The sequence below is a fragment of the Desmodus rotundus genome, chromosome 2, assembly GCF_022682495.2.
Source record: "Desmodus rotundus isolate HL8 chromosome 2, HLdesRot8A.1, whole genome shotgun sequence".
NCBI lineage: Eukaryota > Metazoa > Chordata > Mammalia > Chiroptera > Phyllostomidae > Desmodus > Desmodus rotundus.
In genome coordinates this window covers 163,795,526-163,819,625 of record NC_071388.1, presented here as the reverse complement: position 1 = coordinate 163,819,625, position 24,100 = coordinate 163,795,526, and the positions used below count along the sequence as shown (strand labels likewise).

The following is a 24,100-nucleotide window of genomic DNA, read 5'->3' as shown; positions in this document are numbered from 1 at the left end:
AGAATCCATTCTTAGAGGTACCTTACTCAGAGCATCATGCCCACTAAGGGCCTGGAATTGCAATTCAATCCACGTTTGCCCCACCCTCTCATACAGGCACCGTACCCATTTTGTTCGGTGAACCCTAGGACTCAAGGCCCATAACAAGTAGACAAAAAAACCTATAGTAATAATTCTGTGCAGGCCACCAACTCAATTTTAAATATGGTCTTTCTTACACATTGAACTCTGCAAAAATAATAGTTTTTATCTATTTCTGTAAACACCCAAGTACACAGTTTTACCAGAAAATATCCCAGTGTGTGGAGAGGTGGACTCTTCCATGTGGCTGTGCCTTAGTTACATGTCCCAACCGCCTCTTTTGTGAAGCCCCATCCATCAGGGCCTGTGGCTTCCGGGTCAGCAGCCCTTCCTTCCAAGTTAGATGTTGCCTACCCAGTGAGCATGATTGATTAGCTACCAACCTGCTCTGAAAGCCCAACCTGTGACAGCATCCTAGAGGGGCTCATTATACCAGAAGAGACAGTTCTCTTTACTTCCACTTCCACTTGCTGTCCTGAGACTTGCCTGTTATTTACTACTTAAAACCCTGATTGTATTTTCCCAAGGCAGGAGAGAGTAGAGGAGTCACAAGTAAAAGCTTCACTCTCTACGTCTAATGTTTAGGAGGTGGTGTTTCTTCATTAGTCAGTGAGGTTACCTCCCTGTGAATTGGTCTTGAAACAGCATCACAGACACTAGAACCAGAGAGTTGCCCCGTCCCGACACTGCAGTTAGGCGTGAGACACCCGTCGTCATCAGCATCCCAGTCGAGGTCTCTCGTGTGAAGATGCCAGGGGCTCTGTGCTCAGGCAGGCCTGGACTGACATTCCAGCCCTGCTGTGCACTTAACCATGAGTGCTTGGGCTCTTTCGACTTTATTTTCCCAATCTCAGGCTCCTCATCTGTCAAAACGGCCACCGAGACCTACTCACAGCGCTGTTGTGAGGTTAATCAGCCGACACATGGAGAGGTCTCAGTATGGCACCTGGAGCACAGGACACATTCAGTACTTTGGTTAGTTCTTTTTGGCAAGATGTGTTTTACCGTCGATCACAGCGAGCAAGCCGCCCCCACAGAACAGATCAGCCCGCAGACATGTTTTATTTTGTTGAATGCTGTTTTTAAAATTATAAAATATCCAGTTTGCCATAGGCCCCACCACTCCCTACTGTGTCACGCAGCATACCTCATGCATTAACTTTCCTGCCCTGGCCCTGTAGACATTTGAATTTAAGACTCTTGCCCTATATTATGGAAATAATAATGCTATTAATCCAAGGAGACTAAAGTCCCTGTCTCGTAAATTCAGAATGTTAATGTCATTTGTAAATATCATTTTCCACAAAGGAATCCCTTAAGCATATGAATAAAATAAGCTAAACAAGCAACCTGAGAAGTCCGGAAGGAAATGAAAAAGGAAAGAAAAGAGGAAAATGACTATAATGTTTTGTTGCATTTTCACTTTTACAGGTGCTGCTAATCTGCTTCAGACCTTGGAAGGAAAATTACCTCTTTCTAAGTTATTACTCGTACTGTAATTAGCTTTTAGGATATTAGACATTGATGCTACAAACATCGATGTTATAACTTGGCTGGACCGCGCCCTTAGGACTCTGATTACAGATCTGAATCATTCTTGCAGTGGATTCTAATGAGCTTCTTGCCTCATGCTAAGCGTTAGCTCTGTAGCTTTATTATCTTTACTGGTACTTGGGTAACCGTCTTTCTTACGTTATTTAGGTTTTAAGATCTCAAATATCACTAACAAAACAAAGTTCTGACAATACTTTTTTTACACTTGCAAAAATTGAGCCTAGCCAACCTGTTAACTGCTGAATCGTAACAGATCCACAGAGTAATATCATATGTAAGAAGTGGTTTTCCCAACTGGAAAAGAATCTCACCCAATATGATAAATATGGAATAACCCTGAACCCCGCTAAGGAGAACATAGCATCCAGTTGCTGTTTTCCCTCTCTGTCCGGGTTCACTTGGTTCACAGAGAAAATCTAGGCGAAACGGATGCTGCCACCCAATTCCTTCAACTCTCCTTGCTTGGAAGTCAAAACTCTGCTGACTTTGCCACCAGAAGGAATTGGCATTTTCTGAGCACTTTCAGGCTAAGAATGAGCAACCATTTAAGGAACTGTTAAAGAGTCCGGCAGACTGGGAGTTCCAGAAAAAAGGGGATACTGCTAGCTGGCCCCTGACTTTCATTAACTTGGGTAAAGAGGCTGCTCAGCAAGTGTGTGGCAGCTTTTTACTCTGGGAAAGCTGAGAGTCCCTCATGCCAGCCACCAGTTTGAAGTCTGGTGGGGGTTTCAATCTCGAGTGATTCCTGGGGTGGCAGAGAACAATAACTGACAACAGCAAAAGACTCATCATTTGGAGCTCAGAAACTCAACATAGTTTGAACAGAAATGGAATTTTTTAGCTCAAGTATCAGGGGAGCTTAGAGGTACAGTTGGCTGGTGGCCTTCGGCTGGATGCAGTGGATTCAAGGCCACCATAAGACATATGTCCCCTTTTCCTGCCTAATTATGTTTCGGCTTTACCCAATCAGGCTTTCCTCACATGTCTTGGCAGCTCTAAGGTCACATATTTGTTATAAGAATTATTCACACCTAAAAAGGAAAGGAAGGAAGGAAAAAGAGAGAGAAAGGCAAGGGAGGGCAAGCAAGGCAAGGCAAGGCAAACCTCTTTTGCAGTAGTTCCAGGTAAAACCTAAAGACAGCTCTAATAGCCTTAGCTTGGTACCCACAGCCACCCCTACACCACTCCCCAGGACACTCCCATTGGATGGGCCTGAATTGTGTGCCTGCTCAGAGGACATGGAATGCACTGTGTTGTGGCTTCTGCTATCTAGTACAGTTCACTGTAACTCACTGCCAAAAGACGTTAACTTAACCACTCCCAATGGAGGGAATTTGTTCAAGTATCAAAATGCCTAGAATCATCTGACACCTGTACAGGTAGACAGAAAATAGAGACTTACAATATAGCATTAATTCTCTCAATTAGGAATTGCATGCAACCACTGGTAACAGATCTGAAACCCAAATAGCTTAAACAAAACAGAAATTAATTTTTCTCTCTGATAAAAATAATCCAGATAAGTCCATTTGATGCTGCTATTACATGGCTGTTCCATAGTCTTCAGAGACCCAGTCCCTATTTATACTCAAGAATGCCTCATAGTGACAAGATGGTCACTGTAGTTCCAGCCATCATGTTAATATTCCAGCAGCAACAAAGAAATAGAGGCAAAGGCAAAGGATATACCTCCCAGTTGAATAAATGCCCGTTTAAGCATTTTCTCAGAAGCTCCTCCTTATGAATTCTGCTTACACCTCCCTGGCCATTCTTAAGCTCAGGGAAGGCCAAATGCACACTGGGAAGGCAAACTAGTAGTCTCTGTTAGAGATACCAGAGTCCTGGTGGAGTAAATGACTCTGTCCCCAAACAGGACAGAAGGCATAAGGCTGAAGCCCTTTAAACCCCATGCATTCTAGCTCAGAAGAACCCAATAGTACCCAATGCCTGGCCCGGGTATATGTGTAATGTAACAAGTGTAAGTGGTTATTAATTTTCTGACTTTAACCATTATACACTAAAGACTTTTTTAAATATTTATTTATTTATTTATAATTTATTTATTTTTAATTACACTTTTTTATTGCTGTTCAATTACAGTTGTCTGCATTTTCTCCCCACCCCAGCCAAACCCACCTCCCTCCCCCACTTCCACCCTCCCCCTTGTTTTTGTCCATGTGTCCTTTATAGTAGTTCCCGAACACCCCTCTCCCCATTATCCCCTACCCACTCCCCTCTGCCTATTGTTAGATTGCTCTTAACTTCAATGTAAAGACTTATTTTAAAGCTGCTTTATTTAATGTGAATGTTTAAAAATATCCAAAAAGTCTTGGCTTGCTTCTGTGTTCACCAATAGTGTTTATTTGTTTTTCAAAGTAAGTTTTAAAAACTGCAGGAAGCCTCCTACGGTAGTTAATACATTATCTTAAGCAATTTAATGCAAATTAATTTTTACACAACCTTGAATTTCAAAGGCCATTGAACTGGGGGGTGGGGGAAGGAGTAAGGTTTAAGAGGAATCTGTTTGTGGCTCCCCATCTGGACCCCGCAGCCAGCCCCATCTGCTCTCACGCGGAGTGACTGGCACTCCGGCTGCCCCCTGCAAACTCCGTGTGCAATTTAGCTTTTTTCTTTTCCTTTTTTTTTCTTTTACTCAGGAAGATGTTAAAATGCCTAGAAAGATGTGTATTTCAAGTTTTCTACAAAAGTTGATGGCATTATTTTTGGCATTTCCAAACTCTGTCTTTTACACCATAACCCAAGTTTCCAGTGGGTTTTATGGGGTTTATTTTCTTCTTTTGTTTGTTTCTGGATTTATTCTCTTTTAATACTTTTCAGTAGGGTCTTATAGCACATTTGTATCAATGAGAGACACTAAGAGGTTCAGGGTAGGGAGTTGCGAGATTGGATGTGTGAGTTTGGATGAGTGACCACCTGAGGGTGGCTGCCATGTGGCGAGTGGACTGGACAGGAGCAAAGGAAAGGCTGGGAGCAAAGGGAGCCCAGGGTGGGGCAGGGCGGCAGAAGGCTATAGCAATTGAAAAGATGATGGTAGTCCCAACTAAAGTTGTGAAAATGGCAATCGACCGACACACAAAGACCCTTTGAAAGTAGGATCGACAAAACTGGTGATCGTTTGGACGTGGGGGGAAGGGAGATGGCATCAATGACTGTAGATTTCTGGGTTGGGCAGTTGGGGCGAGATGATAACACGCAGTGCCCGGAGAGAGCCAACCTGAGAGCAGGTTTGGAGGAAGGTGACTAAGTTCAGTCCTGGGCAGTCAGTTCCCTGTCCGGCCTCTACAACACAACGGAAGGGTAGAAGGTTGGCAAGCCAAGCGTGATTCTTAGCCAACCGCATCATTCAGCATGGCCTACAAAATTCAGGAATATGTCAGAATAAATCATGAATAATCTTCACCTTTGGGAACCAAGAAGAACTAGCTGTTCAACAGTTCAGTACCTTAAAGTTTGGATTTGCTCGCAGAATCGGCACTTCTTTCTGAAGTCACATACCTGAGGCCAGAAGCTTGCGTTGTTTCTCAGAGATGCCCTCTGCCAGTCACGTGAGTTCAAGAGAATTTCAGGGCCTGGCCCCTGTTGCGTGCTCGCTGGCCCCTCCTATTGAAGGTTTGGGCAGACATGACACCAGCTGGTCATATCGACAATGATTTTCCATTTCAAAACACCAACCCCTAACTGAGCCATTGGACATTGTCACTCAGAAAGCAGACGATCCAATAGTAAAGTGATCATATCTTCACAGCAGCAACATTGCCCTCAGACAGAAGTTTACTTTCATGTTTCATCAAAAAGTAGATATTTTAAAAAATACTTTAAATTCTCTCTTCTCTACCTTGCATTGTATCTCTTAGTTTCTGACTATTTCTCTTGGGTAAGGTAGGAGTGGCAGAAGGCAAAAAATACTAAGTCTTGTTGTCTGCACTCTGGAATATATAATTCAACAATAGATGCGAACCATCTTCTTTCTTTGGCTTTAAAATAAATAAATAAATAACCATCTTGATGATTTCCTCAACATTTTTATTATTTTTATTTTTTTAAAGATCTTATTTATTTACAGGGGAAGGTAGGAAGGAAGAGAGGGAGAGAAACATCGATGTGAGAGAGAAGCATTGATTGGTTGCCTCTTACATGCCCCAACAAGGGACCAGGCCTGCAGCCTAGGCACGTGCCCTGACCAGGCATTGCACTGGCGACCTGCTCTGCAGGATGACGCCCAACCAGCTGATTCACACCAGCCAGGCTCCCTCAACATTTTTAAAAGGTATTAATGACATAGTTGGACATTATTGGAGTCAAAGATAAATCTGGTTTTAATATGGTGGGGTTCCTCTGTGCTCCCTTGCAACTGCAGAGTACAGGAGTAGTAACTTGTTCTAACAGCGCGGCTCGCTCTTTGCTTGTCCCCTTGTCCCACGTCTGCCCCATCTCTCCAGCAGCTGAATTCCAAGAAGTAACTGTGTGAGCTAGAAAGCACGCACTGGGCCGGGGGCTGGGGGGGAGGGGCAGATGTGGATGATGATGGCAGAGGAAAAGCAAGGCCAGAATCTGACTCCTGGCGGCTTGATGACCTGATAAAACAAGGTCTAAGGAATAATGGAAATAAGAGAGAATACTCTGCTCACTTCCCACGGGGGTCATTCTGGATTTGTGTTTACAGCAGGTTTTTGTAGCAGGTCAGAATGTCCTGACCCGCTCTCCACCGCCGGCGACTGTCCTGGCCTTGACCCTCCTTCCTGCCACCACTCTGGAGGGCAGAGTAGAGGAGGGGCTGTTGTTCCCAGGAGTCACTGAGCCAGGAGCTAGAGATACAAGGAAGAAAGGCCTTGTCTACACTCTCCCTGGGAACTCTTGGTATAGTACCCAACACAGAGTTTGGGTTTAAACCAATGATAAGAGATTTCCACTCCTGGCCATAATAGAGTAACAGGAACAAGAAAACAAAACAAAATGCAGCCGCAGAAAAATACATGGAACACTTTTCAGACAGTGGACAACAGGCAGCACAGTACAGTGATTCCTGAGAGAGGGGAACAAATGAAATGAGCTTACAATTGTCCCGGCTTCCTGCCTGGAGGGAGTTTCCAGACCAGGCACAGGGAGGGGAACCCAAGCAGAGCCTCACTGAGATGAGGGGCAGAGACAGGAGTCTGGGAGGCCACAGTGACTGGAGTTCCCAGGGAAGGGCGCCAGAGAAGAGAGCTGTGCAGGACAGGGCTGAGAGCCGTGAGGGCCCCTGGAGTCCCCAGGGCTGCTCACCACGTGCATGGGAGGGAACTACTGAGGCTGAGAAAAGACCCAGCAAAAAGCAGCAAACACAACAATCCTCAGAGCTCACACAGGCTGGGGAATAGTCCCTGTTCCCACCCGACAGGATATTAAAGAAAAACCTTGAACATATGAGGTACTGGGTACAGTTCTCAGAAAATTAATCTCTAAAAATTATTGCCCAAATGAGCCCTAGATAAAAGGCTACTCTGGACCCACCTAGCAAAGTTTAAAAACAAGCTTGAAAAAGATTGGATTATTGCTAAGTAAGCTAACTGCATTCCAAAACAAAACTAAAAAATGTTTAAAGAAATGCTAAAAAAAAAAAAAATCCAGCACCCAACAACATAGAATTCCCAGTGTCTGATATCCAATCAAAAATCACCAGGCATGCAAAGAAGCAAGAAAATTAGACCCATAATAATATAATAATGAGAAAAATCAATCAATTACAGACTCAGAAATGATACAGATCATAAAATTGATAGAGAGGACATTGAGACATTTATTATATTTTGTATGTTCAAGAGGGTAGAGGAAGGATTGAGCATGACAAAGTCATGAGAGATATTTTTAAAAAGACCCAAAGTAAACTTCCGTCAATGAGAACTACAACCTTTGAGAGGATTCATGGTAGATTAAGCTCTGCAGAAGGAAAACTCAGTGACGTAGCAACAGAAAATTGGAATTTGGTCCCTCCTCTCTCTACATCCTCCGGCTGCTAATTTCTACACAGTACACTTGTTCTAACTCAAGCATCATAATAATGTTCTTCCACAAGGTTGTGATTTCACTCCGTCTCTGAAAGAAACACCCAAAATGGTGAGGGAACCACCTTAATTATACTTATATACATTATACATATATAATGTGTTATACATATATATTATATGCATCTACATGTACAGTACGTATATGTATATGTGCTTACACATGCGTAAAATGTTTCTTGAGGGATACCCACGTTGCCTCTAAAAAAGAATCTAGGTGTCCAGGGCAGGGAATGAAGGGAAATTTTACACTATACTTTTGTACCCTTTGTATCCATTGGACTATGTGAATAAATTACTTATTCAAAACATAAATAAAATATGGAATAAACTGTATATGATGTTCACAAGTGGACTCAACCATGGAGTGTGAATGGAATCAGGGAGGAAGCGGGGTCCTCAGCCACCGGGATGACTAGATGCCCAAGGCTGTGTCCTCTGGTGGGGTGAGTATCCAAGGTCCCACCTGTGATGGGCCAGGAGGGAGCTTGGGACCCCCAGCGGTGGCCATACAGTTGCCCCAAGGGATAGTGTGCAGCACCTGCCACGCTGGGTTGTTAGGTCAGCAAGGACCCTAACCTCTGCTTGGAGCAGCACGCGAGTCCTCGGTGCTGCATCCGCCAAGCAGGCTGCGGGTTAAAGGCAAAGCACCGCTAGGACCGGAACCATGAGGTCCAAGTTACAGGGATATATAGTTTTCAGCTCCATACAAGGAACAACAGTCTAAAATCAACACAAAGAGTAGACCGAACCCCTCTGGGGGTGGTGAGTTTACTGCCTCGACACGTTTAAAATTGAACGGCCACACCGCAGGGAGGCCACAGAGGAGACCCAGCAGCCCCTGGCGGCGGGTGCCCTGCACTGGGCTTTTCGAGGGCTCCACGCGTGTGCAGAGGGAGCGGCGGGGTGAGAAGTGGGCCCTTTCTCTCTTGCTGCACGAACAGCAAGTCAAACGAAGGGGAGCAGAACCGTTCGCGCAGCACCCATCAGGCGGCACTCGCTGGTAAGGAGGTTTTAGGGCTACTCTCACCTTTCTAAATACTGGGACGTTTATCTTCCTGGCGGCAAGTGTGACATAATCCCTGGAAACCCTTTGCTTTCCTATATTCTAATAGTTCCATATTCTCTCAGTTAACTGCATGTGTGTAACAAATTTATAGTGTGAGTAAGAGTAATCCTTCAGGATCGGCTTTTTGCCACCTTTGCCTAGAACCAGCACCTGCCAGGGATAAAACGGTATCCTAGGGTGTCAAGTCTGTGTTTAAGGAGAATATGGAACAAAGAGAAGCAATTCTGAGAAACACGTACCCCCCCCAAGTTTTTTCAACATGAAAGAAGAGGGAGAACAAAGAGCTCGATGAAGGAAAGAAGTCTTTTGGGGGGACTAAGCCAAATAAATTGAAATGGTTTAAGGAAGAAATTGGTGAAGGAATTTGAATCACGGACAGGTGCTAGGAATGCAATTTAAAATGCTCGGGAACCTGCCAAAGAAGAGAAAAATGTGTTGCTTTTGAGATCATTTCCCAGCAGCTTCATAAAAGAAAACTGATTACAGGAATTTAATAAGTAGAACGGAGCCAAAATATAGTAATCAAATGAGTTTTTAATTACATTTCAGGCAGAAAAAAATCCAATTTGTGCTCCTGGGATTAAAAAAAAAATAAGTTCTAGAGAAATGCTTTTGTAGCAGGAAAATAACATAAACACTAATTTCCATAGGAATTATAGTAGTCAGTTTAATTAAAAGGCTTAAGCAGAGTGAAGGGGAGCCAGTGCCAAACTATATTAAATAGAACCATGGCGTTCATTGCTACCTCACACTATTGTCTAATGAAAGCTCTATGCATCGAGCAGAAACAGGTACCTGCATTTTTCCCGTGGAAATAGACAGGATTTTGATCACTGCCTGAGTTAATAGGTTGCTGTATTACGTTTAAATGGAGTAACACATCTGATTTAAAATTAGATGTTGCTGCATATTGCTCGATGTGCTAAATATCACTTTTTTTTTAAGAGAGAGAACATGCTCTGTTTAAGGGACATCGATATGAAGGAACATCATCTCAGCCAGGTTGGAGTGCTCGCTGCTCCATAGAATACCAGGTTATTTCCGGGCTTTTCAACCCCTTCTTACTTACTTACCTTATTTCTAGGTACATTTTACTTGTGGTCCTACGACTTCCTGGAGTGGGAGGTTGAGCGGATAAACAGGTGGTTTGCCACAGTGCTTAGGGAAGAACTTCCTCAACTAGAAGAGCTATTGGAGGACTGCTCTTGGCCTCAGGCCATGCTCGGAGAACGCTGCTTAGGAGGTGTGCTGAAATCGCAGTGGTGGTGAATGGGACACACCTGTGAGGTGTCTACATCGAGGATCTGATCTGTGGCCACAGAATACTACCCAAGGCAGAAAGTGGGAAGGCAAAGTGTTAGGTTTCCATGAGCTAACAGCCCCTCAGCTCTACCCTCCGTGTTTTCATTTGTTGCCTTGTTCCACTGCAGGGGCGATCCAAGTTTTGTGAGGCCAAAAGTTTGTGAGGACTTTAAAAAATACAAAATTAAGTAAAAAGGAAATTTTTAGAGGGATCTCCTGCAATTAGAACCCCAAATCCTGAGCTTCATTAGCCTCATGGTCTGTCCACTTCTGGCCACAGGCTACATGTCCTCTTCCTTCATCTCTCCTGCACCCCTCCACCCGCCTCTTCCACACTCCTTTCCTCTCTCCTGTGTTTATTTCCACACACATTCTCGTGGTGCGCTGTGCATCGGGCACAGCTCCCAGACTCTTAGCTTTAAAAATGAGCACCTCTTCTTGTTTCAGGATTTTACTTGGCCTTTCTTATTCAGGTAAGTCCACCTGGACTCATGGACAGTAGAGCAAATGGTAGGTTTATTTTTGTAAAAACTTCAGTTCATGGTCTATCGAGATCTGGAGGCCTCCATGGCAGGCAAAGTTGCACCTATTAGCAGACCTGTGTGCGCTACATACCGGTGTTTTGTTTCCTGTCTTTTTCAATGTGAATCTAAAACAGGGTCATAACCTAATTGTCTGGCACCCTGGAGTAGTGCCCGGCCACCAGTCTTTTTTCATTTGCTGCATAGGCTCTATTCATATAAACACAATGGCACTAAATACGTATCTACTTCTTGTAAATAGCCCATGGTTACCAAACAATCATCACTTTTCATTCCTTACAGCTGGTTTCCATTCTCATAAGTGAAAGCTGGAAAATCATGTCACAGACTCTGGTTCCTCTCTTTCCCACCTTTTTGTTGTTTTATTATAGGCGTTGGTGAAGGTCAATGTGAAACTCAAGCCGATGCTGGATTCAGTGGCTTCCAACAGAAGTAAGTGGGAGGAGTTGCACCAGAAAAGGCTGCTGGTCTCAGCTGCCTCTCCCTCCTCTGCTGGTCTCACGGTGGCTGGTGAAAACAGTAACTAACCCTCGGGGTCAGCTTCTGCTGCAAAATGACTGCATCCTGAAGGGCCAGCTTTGGTCCACCCACATCATCATTTTGTCCTTTAAGCTCAGACAGACGTAAAGTCTGAAGGATGTGCTGGGAAGTATGCCTGGGCTTTCACCTTGAAGTGTGGTCAGCAGGAGAGAGCAAGACAAGGAGAGAGGAGGAGGTGGGGCAGGAAGCACATCCCAGGACCCTTGGCTTCTCTGCTGAGCAGACGTGGGCTGAGACAGGCGCTGGGCAGAGGACCATTGTGATCCAGGACCTGGAGACAGCCAGCCCTGCTCATTCTGAGCAAAGAGAATGCAAAACAGCACAGGCATCCTTAGTGCTGCTTCATTTTGCACACGGCTCTTTTATTTGTTCCAAGCCAAACAAAGCCTGACTTTGCTTCCTTTCCCGAGAGCCCTTTGTCCCAAGAATCCCAACTTGTATTCTGTAGAGGTATTTTGTTTTTATCCTAGAGCTTCTTAATGGTGGCTCAGAGCCTATAGACTTGCCTCCCTAAAAGATAAAGTATATTATCCTTACAAACACCAACCATTCCCACATTTTCCCTAAAAATATAATCCATAGTAGAAATACATCAAATGTGTTCGTCTTATTGGTGTTTATATAAGATTCACAAGACTGCATTGGAATCATGGTTCCCTTTTTTAGTTTTATAATTCAACCTTCATTGTAGAGCAAAGTCTGTTCCTAGAAGGAATAGATTAATTGGCTTTAATTAAAGACAGGATGAGCCCTGGCTGGTGTTGCTCAGTGGATTGCACACTGGCCTGTGAACCACAGGGTCGCCGGTTCAATTCACAGTCAGAGCACATGCCTGGGTTGCAGGCCAGGTCCCCAGTAGAGGGTACATGAGAGGCAACCACACATTGATGTTTCTCTCCCTGTCTTTCTCCTTCCCTTCCCCTCTGTCTAAAAATAAAATAAATAAAATCTTTAAAAAAAAGTCAGGATGAAAGGAAATCTATGAAGTCTATAGTTGGATTTACCACAAGTGACATGTGAACATTTAGAAACTATTTCAACAGCGAGACATTTCACAGGACACCACGGCACCATGGAGAGTGATCATTGACTCCCTTGAGTTCTCCTAGTGATGCTTTTTGTATAAAATTGAAGATTACTCTCAGTACCAACCTACAGCCAAATACAGGAGTGCCCAGTTTTGTATTTTTCCTTAAGTGTAAGAAATAATGCTTGAAACCTAAAGAAATAATGGTCTAGACAGGGATCAAATATTCTATCAAAAGATTGAAAGAAGGTGAAGGGACTAGTCAAAGAACATATCTGAAGAACCGTGGACATGGATAACAGTGTGGGGATTGACTGTGGGAGTGTGGGGTGGGCTTGGCGGAGGGGGGCAAAGGCAGAAATTGGACAACTATAATAGCATAAACAATAAAATATTTTTGAAAAAGCCAGGTTTATTATGGGTAAGAATAAACTATATTAAATGGATGTGATGACCAGAAAGCTACTTTGCTTCCCATTTTATGTGAGACTGAAGCCATGCTGTGCCTTCTCCAAGGAATGCTAGGCTAGCAGCTAAGACATAACCCCTACCTTTGTCACTATTGACAGGAGGACTTTGGATAATTCACCTAACTTCTTTCGGTCAGTTTCCTCATTTGTCAAAGAAGATTACTCTAGGAAATGATTTTCAAACATGTTTTAACCTTGGAACTCTTTGTTGAATTACATTTGACATGGAATACCCAAGATATAAAACATTTAACAGCCCAAGTCCTCCATTTGAAGCTGGGTTGGGGCTCCAGAGCCGCTGCAAACCCTCACATTTTCCATTATGTACGTGGTGATCCATGAAAGGGCTGTGAGGGGTTTGAAAATTTCTAGACCAGATGAACCTTAAAGTCCATTCCAGCTCTGAAAAATTTAAAATTTACAAACCTTTTTTGTTCTTTTTGCCACTGGCCATTACCAGTTATTAACTCCATCACTCAAATACTAAGGAAATGGGAGTCAAGTTCCACAAAGAACATTGTTTTCCGGGCAAGAGTAGGCATTCAGGAAATGCGTAAAGAATGGGTAAATTAAGGTACCAAAACAGAATCGGAACAGCAAATATCCATAGGGAAGAAGTAAGATTCCAGATGACCAGAAATAAAATTATAAACCAGGCAAAGAGGGGGAAAAGAAGGAGGAAGAGAAGGAGGAAGAAGAGGAGAGGAAGAGAAGCAAAAGAAGATGATCAAGAAAGAAAAGCTAGGGACCGAGGCAAGTGGTAAGAGAACTGCCAGAGGAAAGGTGAAAGTCAACCCAAACAAAGAAAAATGGTACTTCTGACCAAAAAAATGAGTACAGAATCAGGGTACAGAATCCTGTCACCAGTTGCTTAGAAAAGACAGATATTTGAGCAGGGAGGGGGTTTGACAAAAAAAGAGAAGGAAGGAGTATGAGTCTTAAAAAATAATGTTTCTAGCTTCTCTTTACAGCTGTGTCTGCAGGGAGGACTGGAGAGACCAGAGGAGAAAATGAGTGCAGGAAAAATAGCCTCCGCAGAGCAGGGGAGAGGAGGTTGTTCAGATTTATGGGTTTTATTAAGCCAGTTTTCTGAATCACTCTGCCATAAAGGAAAATAGCTTCTGCTCGGCTGTGTCTCCTCCTCAGGTAAGGAACAAAAGGGTGGGTGGAGTTAGGGACAAGCCCTGGGCCTGTGTCCGCCGCTCGGAAGCACTGCAGGTGCTGCTGGCTGCTGTGCTGTATCCTGTTTATGTCACAAACGGGAATTGAAGATCAGTCCGTGTGAGGCAGACATGAACCCACATCTGTTATCCTCCCCAACAGTAAATAAATAAATAAATAAATAGCCCAGACAGACGGATGCCAGTCTACCTACAGCAAAATTTTAAAGCATGTGCTTGATGACAAGACTAGACCCAGGGTCCGATGGAGGCTGCAGGCAGCTACAAGCGCTGTAAGTATCCTGCACAGTGATGCTGCATGTTGCTAAGGGGAACATAATTTATAGCACAAACCCTACAGCTTCCACTAAGGTTGAGTTTTCCTCTCGTTTCCTTGCCTTTTTATTGGCTTCACTGCATGGTTGCCAATAGCAACATCCACTGGTAGCAAGGGGAGTTCAACACCATTGCAATCTGCCATACGGTGGAGCCCTGGCAATGTCAACCATCAATCAAAGAGCTGTTTGTAATTGCCTCCATCTATTTTTCCTGTCTCAGAGTGTCTTTCCCATTGTGGGTCAGAATTCAGAAACTGCTGACTAATGCCACAGGTCAGCCCTCCACCACCGGGAAGCAGTGGGAAGGAGGGGAGCAGCCTTCCTGGTGCCAGCAACCCCCCGGGTTAGGGACTGAACTCTTGGGAGTTTAAGGTAGTTTTAGTCCTTTTTCTAAATAATGTATAATTTTCCAAGAATGTGAGGCATGTATTCCATGTATTCTGCTTTTCTAAAACAGAGAAATTTTCCCAGTCCTTGTTATTAATGTTTATTTCCTATTGGAGGAAGGTATTTAAAATGGGAGCCTTCTTATAAAACCTCCAACTGACCAGATTATGTTTGCTTCCTTGGGTCTCTTGGCATTCATGCTTGAAATGACTTCATCCTACTTTCTCCAAGAGACGCATTTTTTTCAGAGATGCTATTTATTCTCATGTTAGTCAGTGTATAGATAACACATGCGCAGCCTACAACGTGGCTGGCAAACCTGGCTGGTAGGGTCAGCTTGGCAAACTGTTAAAGGCACCATCCAGTGCACAGCAGGACTGGGGCTCCATCCTGGCGTGGCCACTGGCTGGATCTGTAATCTTGGGACTTGACAGGTGTCAGGCTTTCTGTTTGTAAAATAAAAGCTCTGACTTCACTTCCACACTGAAGGACTAAGCCGTATTTGACTTTAAAAAGTTTTTCCAGATATCTGTATTGTTTACTGTTCTTGAAAAAAATCAAAATAAACCGAAAAAAGTCATCTCATTAAAGACAAAATAAAAGGTTACATATATGGGGTAGATATAAAAACAGCCTTACCACAGATATGTCTGAGCCTGCCCCTAGTGATCTTAAAAGATACTATCATCAGTACAATTTTTAAAAAATTTACCCTTTTATCACATAAAGGACAATTTTAGATCTTCTCATATCGTAGATATCCAATAAATGGTGGTCCATTTAATTTAGAATTAAATTCATAAGTGAGTAAAAGAAGTTAAAATTGCATGTGTATTTCCTGTTTCTCAAATCTTTGATGTCTATGCATTTCCAACTATTTTATATTTACACACATGTTGGGTTAGAAATAACCTTTAACTTTTTGTTAGTGTAATACAATATCACCGCTCCAGGAATTCAGTTGCTTTTCTCATCTATCAAAATTTTTCATACTTTTTCCATTTACCTTAGGTCATCAAACAGAATCTGCTCAATTTACTTTGCATTACAATGCAAAGTAATTGATTTTATTTTAAAATCCATTTCCCCTGCTGACTCTTCTTGAATTGCGGAAACATAAGATACAATCTTATCCCTAGTAACAGCGTGAAGCAATTCCCCTGAAGTGGGATGGAAACCTAAACATATTAGGGGAAGATTTAAATCTAAAGAAAAATAGTTTGGTTGGAAAAAAACATCAGAAAGGGTTCGTTAAAGCTACAAAAGAAAACCTGGGTTGGAAGCCTAATGACTCTGGCGGTGCTGCTGCAGCGAAGGTCCGTTGTTGTCCTGCGTGCTGGAAAGAACTCCCAAAACTCACATGGGCCGGAGCGTTTAAAAGTTGGCTACAAGAAGGCCAGAATTTCACGAGTTTCCTAAGTGGTCAATTATAGAATAAAACACATAGCTGGCAGAAATAAAATGAAGTGTGTCTGGAGAATTCCATCATGAAAGCCTGGACCCAGGAATGGCGATGTCCTTCTGACCGTGTACCTTTTCCTCAGCTTGTAATGTTGCACGGTCCCTCCTTTCTAATTGCTCTTGCATATTTGGTGCATCTCTCAACAGTGCTCCCGACAATCTGTTCATCTGTGTGTCACATCTACACCAATGTCAATGAGTGTGTACACTGGTATGGAACTGTTTGTTTTATTCAGTAAATTAAGTATTTGCTTTGAAAAAAATGTTATTTGAGGCCATCATTTATCTTTGTGTTCATTTTCTGTGTGTACATGTGTCTGTGTTAGAATCTCATTTTTTCTTCAGATTTAGATTAAATCATATTTAGATGAATTTTTAAAAATAAACAGCATAGTGTGGAAATAATAGGAGGCTAGGTTTTGTTGAGTCTCATTCCCTTGGGGAAAAATTGCTTTTGCCATTTTATTTTGATGTATAATAATCTAAAAAGGATCTTCCACTGACTAGCTTCCTAGTTATTGTTTTCCACAAAAGGAAGGAAATATGTTTTCAATTGAGCTGTCTGAAGTCACTCCCTTTGTGCAGATTCCCCAGGCCAAGGTTTCATTGTAAGAACACTACGTTATAAACGGCTTGGCCATTTCACAAGCAACTAATCCACGATTTTGAAATAGTCTGCTGCTTTAAGAGACCTACATATCTTTGTTTTTAATAAATGCTTAAAGTTTAACTAAAGCTTTGGAATAATCTTTCTCTTGAGAAGGGTGATTTAAGAGCTGAAAGAGGCAAGCATGTATCCGAATACCAACAATTTAAATCTTGACTGTCACTTTTAGCCCATTAACCTTGTCTTGATCTGTGATGTTTGCCTGTGTGAGAGGAATACTGGGACTGCCCTGTCTGCGGAGCATTTTAAAGATGACAGAATAATTCAAATTATTGAAGTTTGTCTAGAGGGAGAAGAGTCTGCAGCCAAATGCAGGTTCCCGAGTCCTTACAGATTGCTCAAATTTGCATGGGCAATTACACAGGGGGATTGCCTCAGTGCAGAGCCGCCAGCCACACTGATGCCATACAATTACACAATGGCTTCGGTGCTTAAACTTTAAAATTCTTACACCATTGTGCCTGTTCTGTTAGAACAAACTGCAGCAAATGATCCAAAGCCAATTCAAATGACTGAAGAGGAGGTGCCCGGGGGTGAGAGGGAAGAGGTACAGCGTGGCCCCTACTGGCCAGCTTAAGCAATCACCGGTCCTCGGTGCTGGCAGCCGCAACCACTGGCTTCTTTGTGCTTTGTAGTTCATGTTTTTCAAGTGGGACCAACAATAAGAACCACCAAATTCACAGAAGAGCTGTAAAGATTAATGAGGGAAGTTAGGCAAAGCAGGACCTGGTCCCGGTACAGAAAGTACTTGAACACGGGGGCTAGTGTAGCTCTTTGTTTGGATGGTTGGTTGGTTATTTTTAAATGTCAGTATCCACAGTTGTGCCTTCTCTAATTCCTTTTATAAACCATATGCTACTGTGATCTCCCTGGTAAGTTAATTTAGATCGTAACACCATAAGCCCCCAAATACAAACCACTTGATACAAAACAAGGTATAGCCAAGAAGAAAATCTAATTAAAATATTAATAAAGCTGGAACTACCAGGGGAAGAAGAGTTCATAATGAGGTTAAATGTCTCACCATCTGAGTGTAAATGTTCCCAAGCATTGATTTGGATACAACCTTTCCAAAAGTCTTAAAAGATTACACAGACGCTCCTGAAAGTCAGTCAACTACATTACCAATTTGGCACTAATTTATTCTTTTCTTCCCTGTTTGTGGTGAAAGATGGGGGAGGGGGAGGCAACAAGATAACTGAGCAGCCCAAACTGGGCCTCCTGAAGAAAATGGCCTGGAATGGCAGGGGAAAAGAAATAACAATTGGAAAGTGGTTTTGCAGAAGGTTTTCTGTTCCTAAGGAAGACGTGTGGCCACAGCTGTTGTTGAGATGTTCAGAAATTACCATTGTTTATCAATAGGAAGTGGTCACATTTCCAGGATAGGTAAGAAAACATATCTTCCAACTAGTTGTAAAAGAGAATGACAAGTACATTAAGTGTACTAATAGAATTTGATGACCTCACATTTTGGCAGGCAGAAACATAAGCATGTTAAGAAGCAAACATCATGTTTTTAGCTTCTCTGCATTTTGTCAGAATGGAATTCTTCTATGTGGTAAACATGCCTCCCCTTATGCAGCAAAATCCAACACCATTTTCCCAAAGTCTAATTCCTTTCAATGATGCACTAAATGATTTTATTGTAACCACTAAATGCTTTCTTACTGCTAGGAAGGGCACGTTACAGTTACTTTTTGATATATGCTCCAGATTTTCAAGATTCTGTTGGAAACTAAATGATCTTTATGACATTTAGAATATCCCACCCCATTTATTGATTTCCAGAATTTCTATCATTAATTAAAGGGTCTACTTTCATGATTTCCTCCTCTCCAATCCCCCCCCCTCCAAAAAACAAATCTATTCCCCAACTGCCTATCAGAGACTAAATAAAAGTCAGTGTATCACAGCAGCAGCCCTGGTCATGCCAATTTCTCAGTGTGATTTGTGCACTCATTTCATTTTGAAAATGACCCTGCCTTCCATCTGTCTAAGCCGAATGTCCTGCCTTTTTCAAGCCAACACATTCAAGCCAGCACAGCCTCCCTTCTGCCCTGCCCGGCTGCCACGCTCACAGATAAGTACCAACACAAAGAAGGGAACCTCAGCTGATGCCTGTTGGGATCAGAGAAATTTGCCACAGAGCAGATAGTCCTATTTTTCATTATTTCTAGGGAACCATTTTAAAGTGAATGTTTTCACAATGCAACTCTTGGAAACAGAGTGACAGACTAAAGATGTATAAAGCAATTTCCTGTTTCCATGATCTATCATCTTACCTTGATTTAATAGCAACTTACCCAAAGTAACAGTTCATACGTAAGTAATTCAAAATACTGAGCCTGAGTTTCCAAGGGACAAGTGCAGTCATGCAGCCATGGAGGTAAGACTCTCCCCAACTCATCCTCAATTACTAAGTGGCACTTGCCAGGGTGCCTCCTCAATCCATGTGCCTCCTTAGGTTGAAGGCCCTTAAATGGTGCGCCTAGAGACTGAATGGAAAGAAGCATCAAAGTAGGGTGATCCTCATCAGCTGTTCTCTGTGGGAAAATTTAGGTGACCCAGAGCCCACTCAACTCCACTGAAACAGGTGTAAGTTATCCCTTCCTTGGTATTCATGCAGTGGAAGCTTCCCTGTCTAATTCCACCCATAAGAACACAGCTCTGCCAATTTCTCAGCAGGGGAAAAGACTGAATGAGTACATAAAGTCAGTTGTTTTATGACAGCAGCAATTGTAGGTCAGCAAAACTTGCCTCCTAGCTACTCCAGGTGACTGGGAGCTATACCATCCCTAGTTACTTCCTAACATCTGCTCACAGCTGTAATTCAGGCCTGGAAGATAAAATTTCTACTGCCCAAACCAACTTGGTTAGTTTTTTTAATGGAGAAGAAAAAGGCACTAATCTACCATCATACAACTAGCCACCAAACACTGGACCCTTAAACACTCATCTGTAAAAACTATATGAAATAGATTATTCATCACTCACTATTTCCTTCTGAAACTAGCTGTTGAATATCATGGCAAAGCCACTACCTAACTGTGTGGTCTTCAGCAAATTACTTGAAACTTTCTAGTAGACAGATTCTATCTGTAATATGTAGAATATAGGGTGCATATTAAAATTAGCATTAATATATGTAAATGGTCTGATAGAGTGCCATATCATGTATACAGTTGCTGCTGGCTGTGAAACGTATAAATAGAAGAGATGGAGGGGCAGCAGAACTACAGAGGAGACATAAAGGACTTGTACTGAAGTCTTCAAATATATAGCAAATGCTTTTATGCAAGCATCATTTATCTTGCACACTAGACAGGCCAATGCAGATCATGGAAAGTCAGTGGAAAGGTAGGGAGATCAAGGAAGACTGGTTTCTTAATTACAGTGAAATTTGAAGACGCGGGGCAGTAAACACAGCCAATTTTAAAAGCCAACATCTGCTTTTAATACTTGTAATACTTGTGTATTACAAGTATTCTAAAATTTAAGGTCTCCCATACCAGGTAAGATTCACAAAACCGTTTCCTAACCTTTACCTGTGGAAACAGCAACAATAAGGACGCTTGGTTTCTGCATATTAGGTTTTTTGAAAGTGTGCCCTCAAAGCAGCTAAAAAACAGCCTATTCTAATTCTAAGGGGAACTCCAAAGAAATTCTCCACCTTTTCCATACCATGAATTTACAAAAAGAAAACGCGAAACGACACTATTTGCATGCAACACATAGTGTATAAGGCTCATAAACGCAAGGAACATAGGCCCGTAAACCTTCCTCCCCAGCCTAAGAGTCATAGGTGATACAACAGGTAGCCAGCAACACTCGTGTACCTAGGTACCAAAAGGCAGTGAAACCCTGCCAGGCTGATGGCTCCGTCTGGCGGAGACTACATATCCCAGAAAGCACGGCGGCCACGCCCCAAACAGACTGTGTGTATTTGACCGATGCGCGCCGGGAAGTAGAGTTTCAGTCTCAGAGCTGGCAGGAGGGGTATATTATCCGCTATTATCGACCACTGCTACCTGTCTTCGAGGGCTGAATCAGTAACTGAGAGACTCACGTAGTGATTCCTTTTTATCACTGACTCCTTCTGCTGCCAAGTAATCTCCGAAGAAGCAGTTTTCCGTTTCCGGTAGGCTTGTTGCCTTGGTAACTAGGACGCACAGCAACCCTGGCGGTTATGGCGCGCCTGGGCGGTACGCAGATCCCCGACGGGGAGTTCACCGCCGTGGTGTACCGGCTCATCCGCGATTCCCGCTACGCCGAGGCGGTGCAGCTGCTGGGCGGAGAGCTCCAGCGGATCCCGAGGAGCCGCGCCGGCCTGTCGCTGCTGGGCTACTGCTACTACCGCCTGCAGGAGTTCGCGCTGGCCGCCGAGTGCTATGAGCAGCTGAGCCAGCTGCACCCGGAGCTGGAGCAGTACCGCCTGTACCAGGCCCAGGCCCTGTACAAGGCGTGCCTTTATCCGGAGGCCACCCGGGTCGCCTTCCTCCTCTTGGACAACCCCGCCTACCACAGCCGGGTCCTCCGTCTGCAAGCTGCCATCAAGTACAGCGAGGGCGATCTTCCCGGGGCCAGGAGCCTGGTGGAGCAGCTACTGAGTGGGGAAGGGGGAGAAGACAGTGGGGGTGAGAACGAGTCAGATGGCCAGGTCAACCTAGGTTGTTTGCTCTACAAGGAGGGACAGTACCAAGCTGCATGTTCCAAGTTCTTTGCAGCCCTGCAGGCCTCAGGCTACCGGCCTGACCTTTCCTACAACCTGGCTTTGGCCTATTACAGCAATCGTCAGTATGCCTCAGCTCTGAAGCACATCGCGGACATTATTGAGCGTGGCATCCGCCAGCACCCAGAGCTAGGTGTGGGCATGACTACCGAGGGCATCGATGTTCACAGTGTTGGCAACACTTTAGTCCTTCACCAGACTGCTCTGGTGGAAGCCTTCAACCTCAAGGCAGCCATAGAATACCAACTGAAAAACTATAAGGTTGCTAATGAAACCCTCACTGACATGCCACCCAGGGCAGAGGAAGAGTTGGACCCTGTGACCCTGCACAACCAGGCACTAATGAACATGGATACTAGACCTACAGAAGGGTTTGAAAAGCTTCAGTTTTTGCTCCAACAGAACCCCTTTCCCCCAGAGACCTTTGGCAACCTGTTGCTGCTGTACTGTAAGTATGAGTATTTTGACCTGGCCGCAGATGTCCTGGCAGAGAATGCCCACTTGACTTACAAGTTCCTTACACCCTATCTCTATGACTTCTTGGATGCCATGATCACTTGCCAGACAGCTCCTGAAGAGGCTTTCATTAGGCTTGATGGGCTAGCAGGGACGTTGACTGAACAGCTTCGGAGACTCACCAAACAAGTACAGGAAGCAAGACACAGCAGAGACGATGAAGCTGTCAAAAAGGCAGTGAATGAATATGATGACATTCTGGAAAAATATATTCCCGTGCTGATGGCCCAGGCAAAAATCTACTGGAACCTTGAAAATTATCCAGTGGTAGAAAAGATCTTCCGCAAATCTGTGGAGTTCTGCAGTGACCATGATGTGTGGAAGCTGAATGTGGCCCATGTTCTGTTCATGCAGGAAAACAAATACAAAGAAGCCATCGGTTTTTATGAGCCCATAGTCAAGAAGCACTATGACAACATCCTGAGTGTCAGTGCTATCGTACTGGCCAACCTCTGTGTTTCATATATTATGACAAGTGAAAATGAAGAAGCGGAGGAGTTGATGAGGAAGATCGAAAAGGAGGAAGATCAGCTCTCCTATGAAGACCCAGACAAGAAAACCTACCATCTCTGCATTGTGAATTTGGTGATAGGAACACTTTACTGTGCCAAAGGAAATTATGACTTCGGGATTTCTCGAGTTATCAAAAGCTTGGAACCTTACAATAAAAAACTGGGAACTGATACCTGGTATTACGCCAAAAGGTGCTTCCTGTCCTTATTAGAAAACATGTCAAAACACACAATCATGCTTCGTGACAGTGTTATCCAAGAATGCATCCGGTTTCTAGAACACTGTGAGCTTTATGGCAGGAACGTACCTGCCGTTATTGAACAACCCCTGGAGGAGGAAAGAATGCATACCGGAAAGAACACGGTCACGTATGAATCCAGACAGTTGAAAGCTTTGATTTATGAGATTATAGGATGGAATATGTAGTCATGTCTGATAATGGGCATTTATCATAATGGTTCTGTTATCTATATTTGTTATTTTTTTTTATTTGTCCTTTGGCTTCTTTATATTTGTAGAATTTTTTTACCCTTTAAAAATTAAAGTAATTTAGCTGTCACTTTTCTCTGAGAAATCTCACCAAATGAAATGTAGTAAAAGGCATTTGAACCTTAGAAGAATATGAAAGAATTTAAAAACTAATGAGGAAGTTGTGTTTAATAGTATCTGTAGTACCTGTGTTTCCTTCCCTTTGTCTACTTGTGCTTGCTATATCCTTAAGGAACTCTGCATGACAAGCTGACATTATTCAGGGGCTAGGCACTCTGAAGTCCAGGACTCAGTTAATGAATAGGACATCTGGGCATTAATAATTACTTAAAGAATACTGTGCTCTACTCCAATATTAACCCTTATAATTACATTAATTTACAGTGCATATGTTTTGCATAGCTTTTAGAATTTCTTGGCGAAGCTTTTCAATATAGTTGTAATGTTTTTTTCTAACAAAAACTTCTTATGTTCTAAGTGGAGTTCTTTTTGTTGTTGTTGTTTTATTTGTTTTTTTAATGTGCAAGACCCGGGGGGAAACTTTGTGCTATAACAAAATTATGGTGCTATGGCGTGGAGACAATAAACATGGTTGACAAGTTTCCATGGTTTTCTTTTGCTCTATTTGTTAATACTTTGAATATACAAACATAAATAAGATATAATCACACTGTTTTCATATTTGATGTTTAACAGTGATTAATAACAGCTTTAGCCTCAGGTCTTAATTCTTATCCTTGGATTTCTATTTAGGACACATTAATGCTAGAGTTTGGTTCCATGTTGTACCCTCTTGGAAATGGAAAAATATTGTATATTCCAATAACTCCATCAACCTCCTCTCTTATTCATACAATAGGTGGGATGGTCTATCAACAGATTCTGAAATTGTAACTGGTAGATTCATAATGCAAGTTTCATATTCAAAAGCCTCTCGATAGTGTTTTGGAGTTTTCACTATGAACTACATTCATTCTGCTTGGGCATTTAACTTTCTAAAAGCTACAAGAGGGGAGGGGGGAGGGGATAACAGGAAAAATGGAAAGGGCTGTCAAGGAATATGTATAAAGGACACATGGACAAAGCCAAAGGGAGGTAGCATTGAGGGTGGAAGGTGGAGATGGCTGAGGTAGGTGGGAATGGTTGGGGGGAAAATGGAGATAATTGTACTTGAACAACAATAAATAAAAAAT

At 43.0% G+C, this 24,100-nt stretch overlaps 2 protein-coding genes across 4 annotated transcripts in view; both read left to right on the top strand.

The window, feature by feature from the left end:
• Nucleotides 1-12,967, top strand: part of PDE11A (phosphodiesterase 11A) — a 316,746-nt gene extending 303,779 nt beyond the window's left edge. For all 3 annotated transcript variants that reach the window (XM_024561537.3, XM_045196309.2, XM_045196313.2), the window contains one exon: nt 10,982-12,967. In XM_024561537.3, coding sequence (XP_024417305.2) covers nt 10,982-11,137 — 156 coding nt within the window. In that variant the 3' untranslated portion in view covers nt 11,138-12,967. The remainder of the gene's footprint in view (nt 1-10,981) is intronic.
• A 7,647-nt stretch (nt 12,968-20,614) lies between these two features.
• Nucleotides 20,615-23,091, top strand: LOC112305791 (intraflagellar transport protein 70B-like). Its single transcript, XM_024561543.3, has one exon. The coding sequence runs from the start codon at nt 20,847-20,849 to the stop codon at nt 22,842-22,844; it is 1,998 nt and encodes a 665-aa protein (XP_024417311.2). The 5' UTR covers nt 20,615-20,846; the 3' UTR covers nt 22,845-23,091.
• The last annotated feature ends 1,009 nt before the right edge of the window (nt 23,092-24,100 follow it).

Excerpts from the sequence above, each read along its gene's own strand:
- LOC112305791 (XM_024561543.3), top strand. The coding sequence starts at position 20,847 with ATGGCGCGCCTGGGCGGTACGCAGATCCCCGACGGGGAGTTCACCGCC.